At 38.7% G+C, this 16889-nt stretch overlaps 1 protein-coding gene across 1 annotated transcript; it reads right to left on the bottom strand.

The window, feature by feature from the left end:
* Window positions 1–3687: 3687 nt before the first annotated feature.
* Window positions 3688–10737, bottom strand: LOC137174849 (G-protein coupled receptor 26-like). Its single transcript, XM_067580344.1, has 3 exons — window positions 9391–10737; window positions 9150–9263; window positions 3688–7426 (listed from the first exon to the last, which is right to left on the bottom strand). The coding sequence occupies exons 1-3, from the start codon at window positions 10059–10061 to the stop codon at window positions 7189–7191; spliced, it is 1023 nt and encodes a 340-aa protein (XP_067436445.1). The 5' UTR covers window positions 10062–10737; the 3' UTR covers window positions 3688–7188.
* Between the last annotated feature and the right edge of the window lie 6152 nt (window positions 10738–16889).

Genomic DNA, 16889 nt, shown 5'->3' on the forward strand with positions numbered 1-16889 from the left:
AATTGCACCCTATCTTATACTAATGTCCTACTGTAACCAGCTACATTAACATTAAAAACTCAATATTAGAAATTATGCAGAGTTATTTTTTAATGCTCCCTTTACTTGTCTCTTAATTATGAAAAAGATACATAATATTATTTGTGATAAAATCGATAGCTGTCTAACTTCAGGGAGTATTGATGCTTAAGGTACCAATGACATTTTTTGTTGTTTTTAAATGTCTTTTACTAATTCGTTGTCTTATATGAAGTCATATACACTGATGACTTACTTCAAAATGTTTCATGTATCAAAATATTGTGTGTCATACTTATACTAGCAGGTTATTAAACCAGAGTATTGAACCTAATTGTTTTTTAAGCTAATCTAAATTAATGTAGGTTTAAGCTTAAAAAATCAAAATCCTATTTTCTCTATTTTTCTCATACGTTTCTTAATGATTTGGCCACACAACGTTCCTTATGCAAGCCTCATGGGAATAGTCAAAACTTTTATTTTACCTGTTATCCTGCAGCAGGTTCCATCTTCAAAGGTACTATTGGGAGATGTCTTCTATCTGCCTCGAAAGATACTGTAAAATGTTTGCTGGGGATGAAACCAGTGTAGCAGGTACACTGATACCTATAGCCTACTTACAAATAATGAAGAAGAGCAAAGGAAAATAGTCTGTGAAAATATTGGTTTGAAACATGTTTTCGGTCCACGGCAAATATTTCATCATTCTAGACAGACAGTAGATATCTGTGGAATCACAGAAATACCTTGTTCACACAGCCTTTTTGTATAAGAAAGCCACAGAGTAATGAACAAATGTGGCTAGAATAACTATAGCTGCTCTTCTAGTTTGACCTACTTTGCTCAAAGAAATATCCCAGTGCAGGCAAACCATACACTGTATATAGAGATGAACCCTCACACAGGTTCAGTAACACATCAGTAGGTTTACTGTGTGTTTACAGTACTGGCTATTTGGATGACTCTTTGATGAGTCACCATTTTTGCTATTTTCACAATTTTCACCTTCCCTTGTTGCAGGAGTCAACCATGTGCACTCGCTCAGTAAGTTCTATTAGATCCTCCAGAATATCCTCTATACAAGATTGTACCATACCATTTCTTCACATTGCATCTGAACAGTCAGCTTTCACTGTGAAAGCCACAACTCAGTGGATGTCCTACCTGATGATATGAAGAACTGTAGTTCAATCAGTACATTCAAAACCAAATTAAAAAATCTGCTAAAAATTACTCAGCTCTGTAACCACTGAATATAAATTTCATCTCATGGTCTTCTCATATTGTCTCTGATAATCTTGCTTTTAATTTGACAAGCTTACATTATTATTTTCTAGTTGACATTGTGGGTGTATGTGATGTGCTATTGTGTGTAGCTTTGTATTTTGTATTATGTGTCTTGTGTGTTTTTTGCTTTATATTGTTTTTATATTGTGCTGTTACATGTTTTATTTGTAAGGGACTGCAGATGAAAATTAGCTTTAAAGCTAACTCTGGTGCAGTGCATCAAATGTTAACGTTTATGTTTAAAACTGTACATTGTCCCAATAAATACAATACAAACATATATTGATGGCCTTGGTGTTTGCAGTGTTGACATCAGAAACTTGTGATGACTCAATTGTGCTCATCCAACAGGGGGCGTCATTATACTTGTACCACATTACCCAAGGGTTTCTCACCTCCATCTTGTAGCCTGAGAATCAACTTATGAGCAAAAACAAGGAACCCTGAGAAAAGTTGAAGGACAGGAGCTACCAGCAGCCACATCACTGACTGTCATAGGCTGATTGAGGTTCCTGTTAATTACCTGAAACATGCCTTCCATTAAAAGCCCTGAAAACATATTTTCTCCATCAGTTTCCTACTATGAGCAATGTGGTCCGACATAAATTAACTATTTTCTGGCTAAGTTTGAACAGTTTTGGTTATTTGACACAAGAGATATTTGCATTTCTTCTTTCCCTGAGCGCTTCTCACTGGTTTGAAGAGGGCATGGCTCAGATAGGAAAAGGTGATGTCTCATACAATTATGCACCAATCAGAATTTAGCTACATTTGAATCACAACCCGAAGACAGTTGTTTGTTCATGTTTCCACTGTCAATCAAATCTGATCAGACCACACACATAGTCCTGATAAAGCAGTGTTTGAGTGTTATATAGATAATACCTTTTTTTTTACCCCAAACTTTAACTTTCATTGTTGCTTATTTACTGTAGTTGTGAATATTTATTCTTATAGAGGAATACTTGAGATTTCAAACCATGTCTTCAGGGGCTTTAAGCTTTAAATGTCTCCTTAATGGAAAAATAATAATCCAAATTACTACCAACACAGATAAGAAGCAAAAATCCTCAAGGGGACACTTTGTTTGTCTCACGTGGTCGACACCTAACCTGATTTCTAGGCATCAAGTTAGCAGCTCAGCATCCAAATTTGATGTGATGGTAGCCTAAAAAAATCCTTGAGAGCATCATACATACCAAATTTCATCTTGGCGACCTACATTTTCTAAGTAAGCTTGTTTTACTCATTCAACTAATTATAGGGTCTTCTCTCCTTCCAGCTGAGCTAATCTGAATTAGCATAATGGGTAGCATGATTATTCATCATGCAGGCAGGCGCAGGACCCCTGGGTTCATCACTGTGTAGAGTATGTTGAGAGTGAGTTCGGCCCTGTGGCTGCGATGAGTAAAGTTGAGCTGAAGGTGGTGCAAGCAGGAGTTAAAGAAGATATACTAGTATCCTTCAGCTAAATCACGAACAAGAATTAGATCTTTAACAGGGTCGTTTATTATGCAGATTATTGCACGGTTCAGAAACTGAAAGGACATGAAGCCACCTGGGAAGGACAAGCACTGACAAATACTTACAGAGAGAAAGCAAAAGGTTTTTATAATAAAGTAGTTAACACAAGGAAATGAATAACCTAAATAGGGCTCTTTTTAGAGAATACACATGATCATAAACCCAATGAAGAAGAAAGATTGTTGATCTGTGTGCCCCGCGTGATCAGTGTTTATAACCATCTACACTTGTGATGAGCAAACAACTCTGCAGAGAAGTAGAGCTGTAAAAGGTCGTATGTCGGTTTAAGACCAGTGAAGTGTAATGTACAGTTTTAGCAGAACAAAAGGTTTGAGAAAAAGAGGCTGAAAGTAGACTGTATATTGTTCAAATGTTTGCAAAATGAATGTGAAGTACCCTTTTTTTTCATTCCTGTCATTATTTTCTGTATTTTAACGTCTTTTTTTGTCTTACACAGATAATCAGTCGAAGACATTCTCCTCTCTCTCAACAACCGTAATCTTTCAAGTGACTAATCAGTTTGCTGTTGCCCTTCCTACAAATAGACTTAAGTGTTTAGAGAGTTTGAGATGTTTACTTGCAGACTGGCTGAAGTCCGTGTTAATACAAAAATTGTCTTGTATAATTAGTAGTTTATCATTTAACTTGAGTGTCAGAAAAGGAGTCACTATAGAAACTAGTTTGACACTCACTGACTCAGTTGTCCTTTGTACTGTACTGAGCTGCTGTCAAATAAATATTTTTCCATGCATACATTTTCCATTCGAACAGTTTTAATTAGCAGTTTCTCCTTTATCAGTTTCTGATGATTGGGGTTAATTAGAAAGATGTGCTAATATAGCCGATGGCTGGCTCCAGTACAACCTTCAGTTGCTTTTAGCATCTCCAGAACTGCTGGGATTCAGAGACGCTGGTAGTTGAGTTATCCATATAAATGAAGATTCTTTCACTTAATGCTGCAAATAATTGCTGTTGGTCTGCTTCCATGCATCAAATTAAGCTTGAGTCATTACTGAGTCAGAATAAATCACAATCACTAATCGGCAAAAATGATCTTTGACCCGTCTCTTTAATTACACTTGGCGGTGATATTGCTGCAACAGAGCTTGCTTCATGTGACACAGCGGTCATTTTTTATGCTGCATATCATCTACGATGTAATTACTGTTAAGCCACGAGGCAGATGGATGCAGAACAATGTGATTCAATAACAGGTGAACGAGGAATCAAATTTCCTTCAAGTATTCCCTTTTTTGCAAAATTCTTAATTTGTCTTATTTAACTTCCTTCATCAATTTCAGATACTGAGTATAACCAACAATTTTTCCATAATCCTCATTAAATCATTTGAATAAAAGTCTTATATCTTCTATTTAGTGTCCAAAACTTTAACCTGTCCTGCGTGAATTTAATTTACAATCTCACAAATTGAATCCTCAAATAAAATATGATCAAATGATGTCATCTAGATTCAATGACATTGCTGTGAAAACATTAAGGATTTTAATAGCTTTATAATTGACAACTTTTATTGCACATATTCCACTAATAGCTAATGACACTGCCAAAGAACAGCAAGTGGCTCACAGGAGGAAAAATACATGTGCATAAAATACGTCCAAAGAAACAGATTTTTTTTTTTAATAATAATAATAATAAAGCAGCTATTCTGGTTAAAGTATAGAACAGCTGAAAAAATCACATATTCAAATCTGGCACAAACACAAAACAGTGTGTTTAAAGCACTTTGAAAGCATTCCTATGCTACATCACATCGCTCCCCTTTTTGAGGAAAATTATCTAGACAAAAAGTTGTTCCTGTACAGTGCAAAATATATACCATCATGTAAATATCCATAGAAACATTTTCTTCCAGTCAACTGGCAAAACAAAGCACAGTTGTACAAATGCAGTTCAGTTAAAAGTGGGCTATCCCTAGTACATTCAGTTACAAACTCACACTTTATAGGACAAATCTGGTCATATTATATAGTTTTATTATTGCCAACAATTCCTATAAAAATGCCAAAACCAATAATGAATGTATCAAACTTAGAATTATTGCCTGTATCTAATTTAGGTTCAGGAACAAAGACCAGATCATTAGACCTCACTCTAGTCCAGTTTCTTGTGCATCCTCCCTAACAACCCTTCCCCCAAACCCTTTTCCTACCACTTCAGCTCCATCTTGCTCATTTCATGAACCACAGAAGGTGGTGATGAAGGGGATTTCCATCAGTTGTGTTACACCCTTCTTCACTGTTATGGCTTAGCGTTACCTTCTTCTACAATACAAGCAGACAAGCTAGCATGGCTACCATAAGTTAGCCTACTGACGCCTTTAGCTTTCCCTGTCTGTCATGTGATCCTTGCCTTGAACAAGTACAGAGAATACATAGTCGGTCCACGCACTCCGGAGCGACATTTACAAGCGTTTTCTGATCTGACGCCCCAATGGCAGCAATCAGCAGGACATCATTTGGCTGTGCCTTTGAAAATCGTTACGAATCACTGTTGAAAAATAAATATGTTTTATGATGTGACAACGCTATGGTTAAGGTCAGGTTAGCTTTAGGCACGAAAAACAATTGTGCAGGCTTGCGAAAAGATCCTGGTTTAGGTTAAAATTACTACTTCCTTAAGGTTTGGAGACCCTCGACGTCACGGTTACTATGGTCATGTGGATAAGGTTGGGGATGATCGTGGTCATGGTTTTTAAAAAACAGTGTTGACTCCCAGATGGAAATGGGAAACGAACTGTGTTCGATGTTTGTTGACCGATCCATCCACCACGACCTCGTCCTACACAGACTTTGTAGCAATATAAGAACGTTATCTGATTTCCTGTCATAATTACTACAGCCTCTAAAAGGCTTCTGTCTTTTAAACGAAATATATGTCATTTTTGGGCACTTGTACAGACGACTGAGCCTTACAGGTCACAGAGGTCCATCGAGAGTCTCCCGATTATGAAGCCTGTGTCTCACTCTCTTGGTTCCTCACTACCACACCTTCTGACAAACAATATCTTCGACACTCATTCGAATTTCTGTTTGAAGCACACCGAATGTGTATTAATCCACAGCTGAAAATAGTCCCCCATAAAATGAACAATTTACTCAAGTTTGTATAACGCTTGCTAAAAACTACAGTACCCAACTGTTTTAGGAAATCGTTTAGCCTTCTTTAAAAATGAAACTACATACATATGAGACCATTTTTGGTGAACGAATTCAAGAAGTGAATTCTGGCAGGCGACCCTTTCTTATTCTCCCCGCATTTCCTGTCTGTGTCTCCACCATCACTCTGAGATGAAGGGAACAATGCCAAAAAAAAACAATATCCGATGTTTACTTCTTGTGTAGGACTAAATGGGCTTGGGGCTGAGAGCTACAGAAGTTGGAAAGTATTAAAAGGGGTTGAGTGCACTGTTGGTTTTGGTCTTTTCGTGGGACTTGCTGACAAAAACAAAAATATAAAATATCACCAGCCGTATCCTTTTAATATCATTGTGTAAATGTTATTTGCCTTTGGCTCCTTTAACTAGTAGCTCTGAGAGAATTAGACAAAGTGCATTAATATTCAGTGGCTGACATGACACTGCAAAGTAGTCTAACACGGTCAATACAGAACATGGCAATAATGTGCAGCAGTTGAGTCTCCATCCATTCACTGAAGGTACATTTTCCAGAACCAGGAACAACTTAGTCTTTGCTGCCTTTCACATCTTCGCTCCGCCACTATCGACCATCAAGCCTCTGGCTCTGTCCTTGCGTTTTGTGGCTGAGGAAAGGTCACTGCAAGTGGATTAGCCAAAATCATTATAAAGTGGTTGGTACAGTACAAAGGCCACTTTATACATGTCTCTCAAAGTGATGAGGGGGCCCCTACAGTAAGGTCTCCAGCAGGGTGGTCCTTCAGTTTGAGATTAATCTGAACCCATGACTTATTCAATGAAATTGATTCATTTTATCTGTGTGTGTATGTGTGTGTCTTCCTGTCACCGATGAGTCACAGATCCCTTGTTTACCAATACTGTCTGAAGCCAGCGTCTCCACATCGTCTGTCACTCCCTATCTGTCTCGCCCTCGCCCTCTTCTTCTTCTTTTTTAACTCTTTTCTCATTCATCCTCCCCCTTGTTACTGCCTTTTCATTGTTCTCCGCCAACCATTTTCCTTATTCTTGTTCTCTCTCTGCCCCCCCACCCACAATCTGTCCGTGCTATCTTCTATCTTTTCCCTTCCTAACAATATCCTGTCCTCTCTGTCTCTCATTCTCTTCCTCCTCCCACCTTATTCCAAGAGGCAACCTTTATTTTTGGCCTGTAGTGTGTATCTGTCATGTCCGCGCGTTTGCCATTAGCTGATCCTCTGGAGACAGTAGTCGTTCTCCGTGTCTAAAGAGCTGTTATGGCCAGATGAGGGGTACAGGTCACGACGGAGCAGCCTGTTGACGACGGTAACCAGGACTTTCTTGTACTGCTGACGTAGGAGGGAGTAGGCGAAAGGGTCGGACGCAGCCTTGCTGTATGTCAGGCACTTACTGATGATTCCCCAGTGGCGGTTTATGTCCACGAAGGGTAGAAGCTCGGCCAACCTGAAGGGGCGGCAGCAAAAACATGACTAAATAAAGTACATTTTAATCAGAAGTACAATTCACAACTCTTTATTTCTTCCATTTTTCAAATTTTACTGTGGGATGATTAACTAAGACTGAACCTTTAGCATATTAGGGACTGTACCAAAATTATTAGGGGAGGAGAGCGCGTAAAAAAAGAGGGAGGGTTGAGTTTTTCTTCTTTTTGCTGAAAAGCGGGTCTAAAATGCTTGTAAGTTTAGGAGAGGGTCTTTTAACATGTTCACACCCTTGATATATAATTTATTTTGACCTTCCCTTGAGCTAAATGAAGCAGTTTCCAGTGCCTGATTCATTCAGTCACTCACAGTGGTAATAAAAGTTCAGTTAGCTGAAAAATAGGACTCACTATTCTATGTTCACCATAATTTCAGGTGTGCAATTTGGTGGTTATTATAATAATTACTGTTCAACTAACATATTGAGTTCTAGATGGTGCACCATTTTAGCGCAGCAACTAACGATTATTTCCTTTATCGATCAATCTGACAATTAAGTCGTTTGCTCTATAGAATTTCACAAAATGGTGAAAAATGTCAACCACTATTTTCCAAAGCCCAAGGTGACGTCCTCAACTGTCTTCTTTTGTCCCAGTCAACAGTCCACAACCTAAAGATATTCAGTTTACTGTCATGGAAGACTAAATAAACTAGATAATATTCACCTTTGAGAAGCTGGAATCAGAAAATTTTCTTTAAAAAATGCTTCAAAACAATAGATCAGTTATCAAAATGTTGCAGAGGGTGTTGCACTTAAGTCAAGAAAGGATCCATTTGAAATTTTAATAACTATGTGGAGGGATTTGTCTTTTTTAGAAAATGAATCATAAGGTTCAACCTCCCTCCTCATCCAAATAATTTCCATACAGTCCCTTATGTTCTGCTAATTAAAGGCAATGTTATGAAAATAGAATGGATGTGTCAGGTTTAAGCATATTACAATCCTACTGTCAGTAAATGATGTGCTTAAGGGCCTATTTAAAAGCAGAAAAGATAGCACTGGGCCTGAATTATCATAATTAGCTGTTTTGGTTTCAACAGTCACTCAGGCTACTTCCAGTGGGTAGGTTTGGTCAGGAGGTTACTCCAATTACTCAGACACTTTCCCTTGTTAATGTGCTCTCCCTCTTCCCTCGCATATGTTTCACACACCACAAATGTCAAACTGATGGATCATCAGCACCACATCTGGCTGACAACAGTTTTTTTGGGCCTCTGTAGCAGTTCCTCTTTTTCTGTGGCAACAACCATTGTCTGTCTATTGTCCTTGACCATGTTTATTTCTGTGGAAGCACCATTCAGAGCCACCTGTTTACGGGGCAATGCAGGTGTCTAATGAGCCATCTCATGGCTCTTAGAAATATAAGAATTCAAATCACCAGGTGAAAATGAGCAGTGTGGTGTTAACTGAGGACAAACTGTTATGTGATTGTGCACTGTAGGTGTTGATGTTACACTAATCTGATCCAATGTTATGAGAGAGCTGTATCTTATGAGTCTTTACACCACACAAAACAAAGCTAATGAGTTATTCACTCGTTATATTCAGACTAAACAACCAAATTATTCACAAGGTAATTGCTCAGGCTGTATCATTATAAGAGGGGCTCGTTCATTTTCTAAGAGTTGTACAAGACATTTGCAGTAAATTAAATGATTCATGGTTTACTCTCAACTCGACTTACCTTGTAATTACATAAGGAGCAAAGCAGATGATGAATGAGCCGATGAAGATGCTGATCTTCTTTGTGGCTCTCTGCTTTCTCCTCTTTTGCTCAGCTAAACATCTCTGTTTGACGCTGAAAACAGCAAAGTTTGCAACATTTGTGACAAGACGTGTGCATTATTATTAGTTATATATAGCCTACATTTGAAGTGCAATAAGAAAACATGCGTATAAATGAGGGAAAGTATTAGGTGAACTACCTTGGGTGAATGTCGACCAGCAGGAAAAGAGTCTGCATGGTGATAATGTCAATCCTCTTGCAGTGAAACCTGGCGACTTTCAGCACCTTCAAGTAGGTGAAACACAGGATGAGCAGGGACAGGATGAAGCTAGTGGCGTGGAAAACCACGGTGAAGATTGAAAACTTAATCCTGTCGCTGCCTCCTTTGCTCGGCTGCAAGGTGCAGGACGCGTACACGTCGCTGTAGTCGAGCCAGGAGAAGAGCAGCGCCGTCAGGGAGAAGGTGAAGGAGTGGAGCCAGGAGTAGCACACCATGATCAGCGCGTCCTTGTAGCGCATTTTAGTGGAGTAACTGAGCGGGAAGACCACCGCTATCCACCGGTCTATGCTTAGAGCTGCCATGCTCAGCATAGTGTTTGCAGTCAGAAAAGTCTCCAGAAAGCTCACCGTGTGGCAAATGCAATCCCCAAAAGGCTGCTGGTTTCTGATAATCCCCACCAAGGTGGCCGGCATGTTCAGAACAGTGATGAGTATGTTGCAGAAGGACAAGTTCATGGTGAAAACACCGGGCACCTGCCTGCGTATCTCGGTGCTGTGGACGAAACATAGCAGCACCAATAAGTTTGACAACAGCGAGACGACCGCGACCACGACGATGAACAAAGCGAAAATAATTTCAGCAAAGTCCATGTCTCACTCCAGAAAGTCCGCTCTCGGGTTACCTGCGCCTGTTGTTAATAATAAGCACCTGAAATTAATCATGGTCACCCGTCGCTCATGTCTCCAGCCTCTCCCCAAAAATTAATTTCAATTAAATCCTCGTGTGTCCGCGCGCCGCCGTCCTCTCCAACTTCCCCGTGCGCTGTCCAGCGTGCTGAACCGAGCAGCCGCCCGCCACCATTTCTCTTCTCAAACTTGCCGATTATTTCCCATTAACATCCGTTAAGTGCGCTTTGCAAAGGGTAGCTGGGTGTGTGTGGCGTGTCCTTCGGCAGCTACGACCATTTAAACAGCCCACTCATGAAGATCTGGTAGGGGACTGAGGAGGACCAGAGTAGAAAGATCATTTTAGCTACATATCACGTGAAGAAACGGCGATCACAGCAGGAAACATGGGAACAACTTGTCCTGCTCACAAAAACATCCAATTTTAATCATCTTCTTCTCTACATATGTTGAGATTTCCCTCTCTGTGTTGTTTAATTTCTTTGCGCAAACTTGTGCGCAAATACGAATCAATCATCCCGCATTAAGTTATTCATGTGCGTGTTTCTCGTGTCGTCCGCATTGATCACGCCTTTGCTCAAAATCAATGTGGATCCGGAGGCAAAGTGCGCAGAGAAATCCAGGGATGTGCTCCTGGATAATTGGAGACGCTTCTGCCGTGACCAAATGGCACCAGGTGCACACGCGCCGCAGAGGCACGGTGGCAAATAGATCCTTTTCCTGAAATGAATTATTTATATTCCCGTGGCTACTGTAGATTCAGTGTGTAGTATCATGATTTGTGTCTTGTATGCAAAGTAGGACTGTCTCTATGACCTAAAATCTCTGTTGTGTCTTGTGTTTTTGTGGTTAAGAAGACTGAGATGTATCACAGACAGCAGACATACAGTTTGTAGTCTAATAGTGAAGAAATCTGGTTTTATTTTTTAATTTCTGCTTTAATTTCCACACTGGGGAGAACACTGACCAGTTCTGCTCTGCCGAACAAACCCCCTCATATTATGTCTTTCAATGGTTATTAATTTTGTTGGACAATCAAGCAACTCAATAAGTAAAAATGCAAATTTCCCAAGAACACACACTGCAATGGACACACAGTTCAAGAAGAAGTACAAGTTTTAAAAAGGTGCAAATAGAGAGAAAATATGAGTACAAAGTCTTTTACATCCATGAACCAACAGTGGTAAAAGTTACTGGATTTTTGTGGCTGATATACTTACACTGATAATTGAGAGTTTAAAAAAACAAACATATCAGTCAATTTTCATTTTTCCATGATCACATAACATAAACAATCAGGATCCTTTCTGTTTGGTTTATTAAAGAATTGTGACAACAATATGTACCGAGCAGATCCTGATAAGTTTACCTGACATGTATTGACATTTCCAAAATGAAATTTCTTGTTACTTGTCAATGCTCATACCAATATGGGCCAATATACCCGTCCAGATAGTCTAGCTGGAGTAGATGTAGCTTCATTTACATGCAGCTGCTGTTGGTTTGGGAAATATGACATCCAGTAGTTGAGTCAGTATTTTAGAGTCAGATTTTGTGGAGATACCAGCTCTGCTTAATTATTTATTAATAACACAGATACTACGCAGCCATATTCTGTGTGCTTTATGCAGGGTGGGTCACAAAAATCCTTCTTATTTTCAACAAACGAGAGAGGTAACTCCCTTATTACAGATTCAGCAAGGCATCATTTTCTAATATGGCAGCCTTTTTTAAATGTAATGTATTTATTCATTATTAATTCATAATTTACACATGTTTTGTTTTGGGTTGCTAAGTTGTAAACAATCCCTTTAGCTATTGTGTATCATTTGTATTTGGTAATAATGCTGTTGTAAATGTTGCTTATCTATTAATGAATACTCATGGGTCTCTAGCTTCCTAATAATCCATTAACACTAGAGTTTTTATTGTAAATAAGTTATTTTTTTAAATGGATTTTAGTCTAGATATTCTGCAAACCTTCCCCAAGGGAAACTGGTCTAACAATCCATTGGAGCTCACCAACTCAGCAACCCTGAGGTGGTTCTTATTAATGGTTTATAATTGACATTTAAAGTGTTAGTAATATTTATAATAGTAATTATATAAGTAATTTATAAATGTGCCTTGTAAGAAAGTGGTACCAAACATAGTCACCAAAGAGATTTTACACAACATGGCAACACAAAACTTGGACTTATTATTGACTTCAAACTGACCTGTAAAGCATTAATAAATTATTTATTAACCATATATAAAGCCACTTGTCAGTAATTATAAAACCTTTATTAACAATGCCTTATTTAAAGGTGATACTAATTGGCTTTGTTGAATTTTATTTTCTCTCAGGGAACTAAGAGTCCCAGACAATGAATGTTCCCCTGAAGATCTCCCTATTAAAAAGTAGCAATTTATTACCAATGTTGTTTGTTTTAATTAAATTTTTAATTATGTTTTAACTGAAATACTGAGCATTAAAATGATACTATTTCCAAATTGGGGTAACATACTGTAACCAGCAACAGAAGTGCACTTCAGAAATGTTAGCGCTCATCACTGAGTCATTCCCAGCGCTGGAGCAGCTTGTGTAGACAGTGACTCACTGGGGTCAGACACAGCCTGCAGAGGTTTTGTATATATCTTTTTTTGTTTTTTCATTCGCTCCATACTCCCACCTGTTATGAAGCTTGTTTTGGGCTTGTGCCTGGATCCCCATCCCACCATCACCATCACCATCACCACCCCACTACCACCTCCAATTACTGGTGTATTTATTTAAGAGTGAAACAGTACCAGAGAATTCAGTTCATCCAGGGCCCAGCCCTGCTCGTAGCAATTATAGCTGAGTGTTTAAAGTGATTAGGTGAGTCATCATTAAATGTAGTTTAGGGAAACCCTGAAGCGAACTATCTGTGTAAAGCACCACCATCAGAGCAGCTGATCAAAGTCTTTCTCACATACTGTATTCCAGCAGTAATGAAGCTACTACAGGGCTGAGGACGTGCATGTGTGTGATAGTGTGTGTTTGCAGGCAGAAGTCAGAAAGCCAGCGAGTCGAAGCAGCAGTAGGTGATGTCAGTCCCCTACAAACAAGTGATCAAATGCCTGAGAGAAAGCTACAGCTGGGCTCCTGGGGGAAAAGTGCAAAGCTATTTATAGGCCTGATGGGGTGTCACCTCCAATATAACTCTCAGCGCCGCTCTATTACCTAACCAGGTATCAGAGTGAAGCACAGGACGCAGCTTTAGCACCGCAAATGAGATTGCTTTTACAGGATTCTTTTATGTGAATCGAGTAAATCAGCGCTCACAGTTTTAGGTATCCTCACAAATGCTTCAAGGCCCCATGCGAGTTGAACAAATCTATTCAAACTCTGCAAGATATCCACTCATTATTGATCGCAGATGTTTGAGTCACAAGGACTGGCAAACTGCATTTTTTATGTCTCATTGGTATTTTCATATTTAGAGTCCTCCAGCAATGAACTGAAGCTAGTTTATAAGGCAGCAAAGACACATATGATGCTTTCGGTTTAGGCAAAACTGCAATTGATTATGAGTCAGTTCACAGCACAGAGGTAAGAGGTAGATAATGGAGTCCTTTAGAGATAAAATGAGCTGGACATGCACACTAAAGATGCAGCTTGAAGGGGGAGCACCGATTCAATGCTTAAACTGCATTTTCTGTCAGACTAAAGCTCCAAAACAAAAGGATATAAACATTTTAAGTGATATAAAAGAGAGAAAAGCAGCAAACTATCCCATTTGAGAAGCAGGAACAAGCAAATGTGTGGCACTTGATATTTAATTAAACAGTTTAGCAATTACTAAAATAGTTGGTGATTCATTTTGTGTCTATTAAAATGAACAGCATCTCTCAGCCTGTGCATCACTCAAAGTTTTGGTCAAATTTTCATTTACAGAGCTGAAATAATAAAAGAAGCTTCTTTTTTTTACCATTTTCTGACATTTTTGCAGACGGTTAATGGATGAAATGAATGAAGAAAATTGTTAAAAGCGTGCTTACGTGCTCAGATTATGATGTCTGGTACATGTGTGTTATTTTCAAACCTAAATCAAAGTATGAGGAGTGCTCAGCACACAAATAGAGCAACACAGTGAATGTCATGCGGCTGGAGGAGAGCAGAGCACACTGAGAGCAAAATGCATCTTTGTGGGCGCCTCGCAACCTCCGTGTTGTAACAAAGACTGCTCTGAAAGCTTCCAACTTTCAATTCTAACCTGTGATCTTACATAACAGCGTCTGACCTTCGTACAAATCCCACAACCTGATCACCTTTAGGCAGCAGGAGAAGTGCCTTAGATGTTCAGAAAAAAAAGCGTGATCTCAGCATGGTAATAAATCCCCTCGTGGCCTTCCGAGGTACCTGGAAAGTCACTTGGAGCTTGTACCCGCGATGTGCCTTTTTTTTTATTCACTGCCTTTACAGTTTCCCAAGAGCACAGAGTACCGCCTGAGGCCAGGAAGGAAGAGGGGAGGATCTCAGGTCATGCATTAGGTAACTCGGCGGTTGGTATGTCTTGTCTCAGAGTCAGAGCACAGGATACAGTCGTAGGTAACACGATGCCTTTGGACAGCTTTGTGGAATAAAAGAGACTCAAGCAGTGCACAGATACTCACTATTCTTTACTGTGTGCTATTCAACAGATTAAAGTGGTGGCTTTGCATCTTTTATCACATTGTGTTTTCTCTGCATCACTGGTAAACCATGTTCCAAAACATCCTAGATGTTTATAGATTCATTTTCCTACCTTTGATGCACGAAATGTAGATTTAGTCACCTTTATATTCTTTGACTTATTCTTAGATAGTGCAGTTGGTATTACTATATTTCCAGAAAACAAAGATGCACTAAGCAAATGTGGTCTTCGTGAAAAGGAAAAACAAAACTATATATTTTTTATTTGTTTCAGTTGGGACCAAACGACTTAGAGAGTAACACAGGCAGGGTGGGAAAGTGTCGGTTTTGGTCTTTTTAAGGGATGTCTTGACAATAAGAAACAATATGAAACAACACCAGCTTTATATTCTTGGTTGTTGCAGTTTCCCACAAGTACTTGAATTCACTACTAACATTTTCCACAGTTGTTTCTGCTTTCAATTACGTTACAATGTGTGGAGAAAATAACTTCACCAAATCAAGTAGAAGTGACCACATTTGATTTCAAGCAAGTTTCACTTCTATGCAAAGTTACATTTCATCCCATATTGAAATAAATTGAACCAACAGCTGCAAAGAAAGTATGAAATCAATCTAAAAATTGTCGAAATTTTGGGTATATTTCATTTGTAGTTAATGAACTTCACAACGCCTCCAGATTGTTCCTAATTCAGCACATCCTTCTCTGTGCTCAGTCGCCTCCAGGTGTGCATATAATAAATAGCTTAGTCAGTCTGAAGGTTTGCAGTGAGCATGCGATCAATACAATGTGGTTATTTGACCTTTGATCTCTTTATATTCACAGTCAGTGTACATAGTTATAGCACAACAGCTAAATATTGTTCCTTGACTCTAAAGAAAAGCATATACTGTCTAAACAGTAGTTTATTTAAATTTGTTGAAACTGTCTTAGAAAGATGTTGATTCAATTTTATTATCATTTTGCATTCTGTGGTTTGTGGTGTTGTTGAACTGTATTAATATTTTGTCCACTACTTTTATATCAAGGAGCATAGACTAAATATAGGCCTGTATATAGGCCTGTTAACACATATAATCTCATACAATTCAACATATATTGATTATTCATTATTGTAGCTACATAAATGCAGCATGATATAATTAGTGGTTTCAGTTTTTAGACTCTAACTGTGCCCAGCTGTGAGGAAGCACTTATTTGAGTCAGTATAAGGATGGAGATTCGAACAGGGTTAGATACAAGGTCAGAAGTCATTAACCTTTAAAAGACTGCTGTGTTCTGACTTATACTCCAATGATCCATCATGTAACGATCAATATTTGATCTTAAGGTTAGCTATACCTTGGAAAAAAAGTCTCCAATCCATCTTATAAACAAGCTACCTGGAGTCATTGGCATCATAATACAAGACGACTTCATAAAACAGATTTTTTTTTTCCTGCAGCTTCCCAGCCGGCTGATCACTGGAGCAGCCAGCTGGGAAGTAGCCAGCGAGGACAAAAAAGACGTGGGCCTGTCGTGAATGACAGCTCAGGATTTTGTTTACAGGGTTAGTAGTGCTGTGACAGATGGGCCTCCTCCACGCTCCTCACTGTATGACAACATACCTCCAGCGCCGCACAGAAACAAATCTGAACTCAAACATCTGCCTTGAATGTGTTTATTTTTGAAGGTGTAACCCATGTGTGACGGCTGATAGTGTTTACAGTGTGCTTGTTATATGTTGTTTATGGAATAAGCATATTACATCAAAACCCTGTTGACTTACTTATTTAAGGATATGAATCATCATGTTGTCTTGCATATTTATTATTCTGTTGTCTTTTTTTCTCACCTGTTACTCAAAAAAAACATTTATGCTACATACACCAGTCATACTCTATATAATTATATGTGGTTTTACTGTTTCCTGTTTTCATAAAAGTTACATATATTCTCATATTTGATGACATGTACATGAAAAACATGTTTTTTAAAAATATCATTTTGATTTGCATCTCCTTCTACAGTTTAAATGCAACAAAAGTGATTCATATGTCAAATTGTGTGTATTGTTTTGTCGATAGGCGACATATAGAAATTTGCAGCATCTGTATACTGTACAGTGCAAACACAATTAAAAAAGCTTAGT

Source organism: Thunnus thynnus, chromosome 22, assembly GCF_963924715.1.
Source record: "Thunnus thynnus chromosome 22, fThuThy2.1, whole genome shotgun sequence".
Lineage (NCBI taxonomy): Eukaryota > Metazoa > Chordata > Actinopteri > Scombriformes > Scombridae > Thunnus > Thunnus thynnus.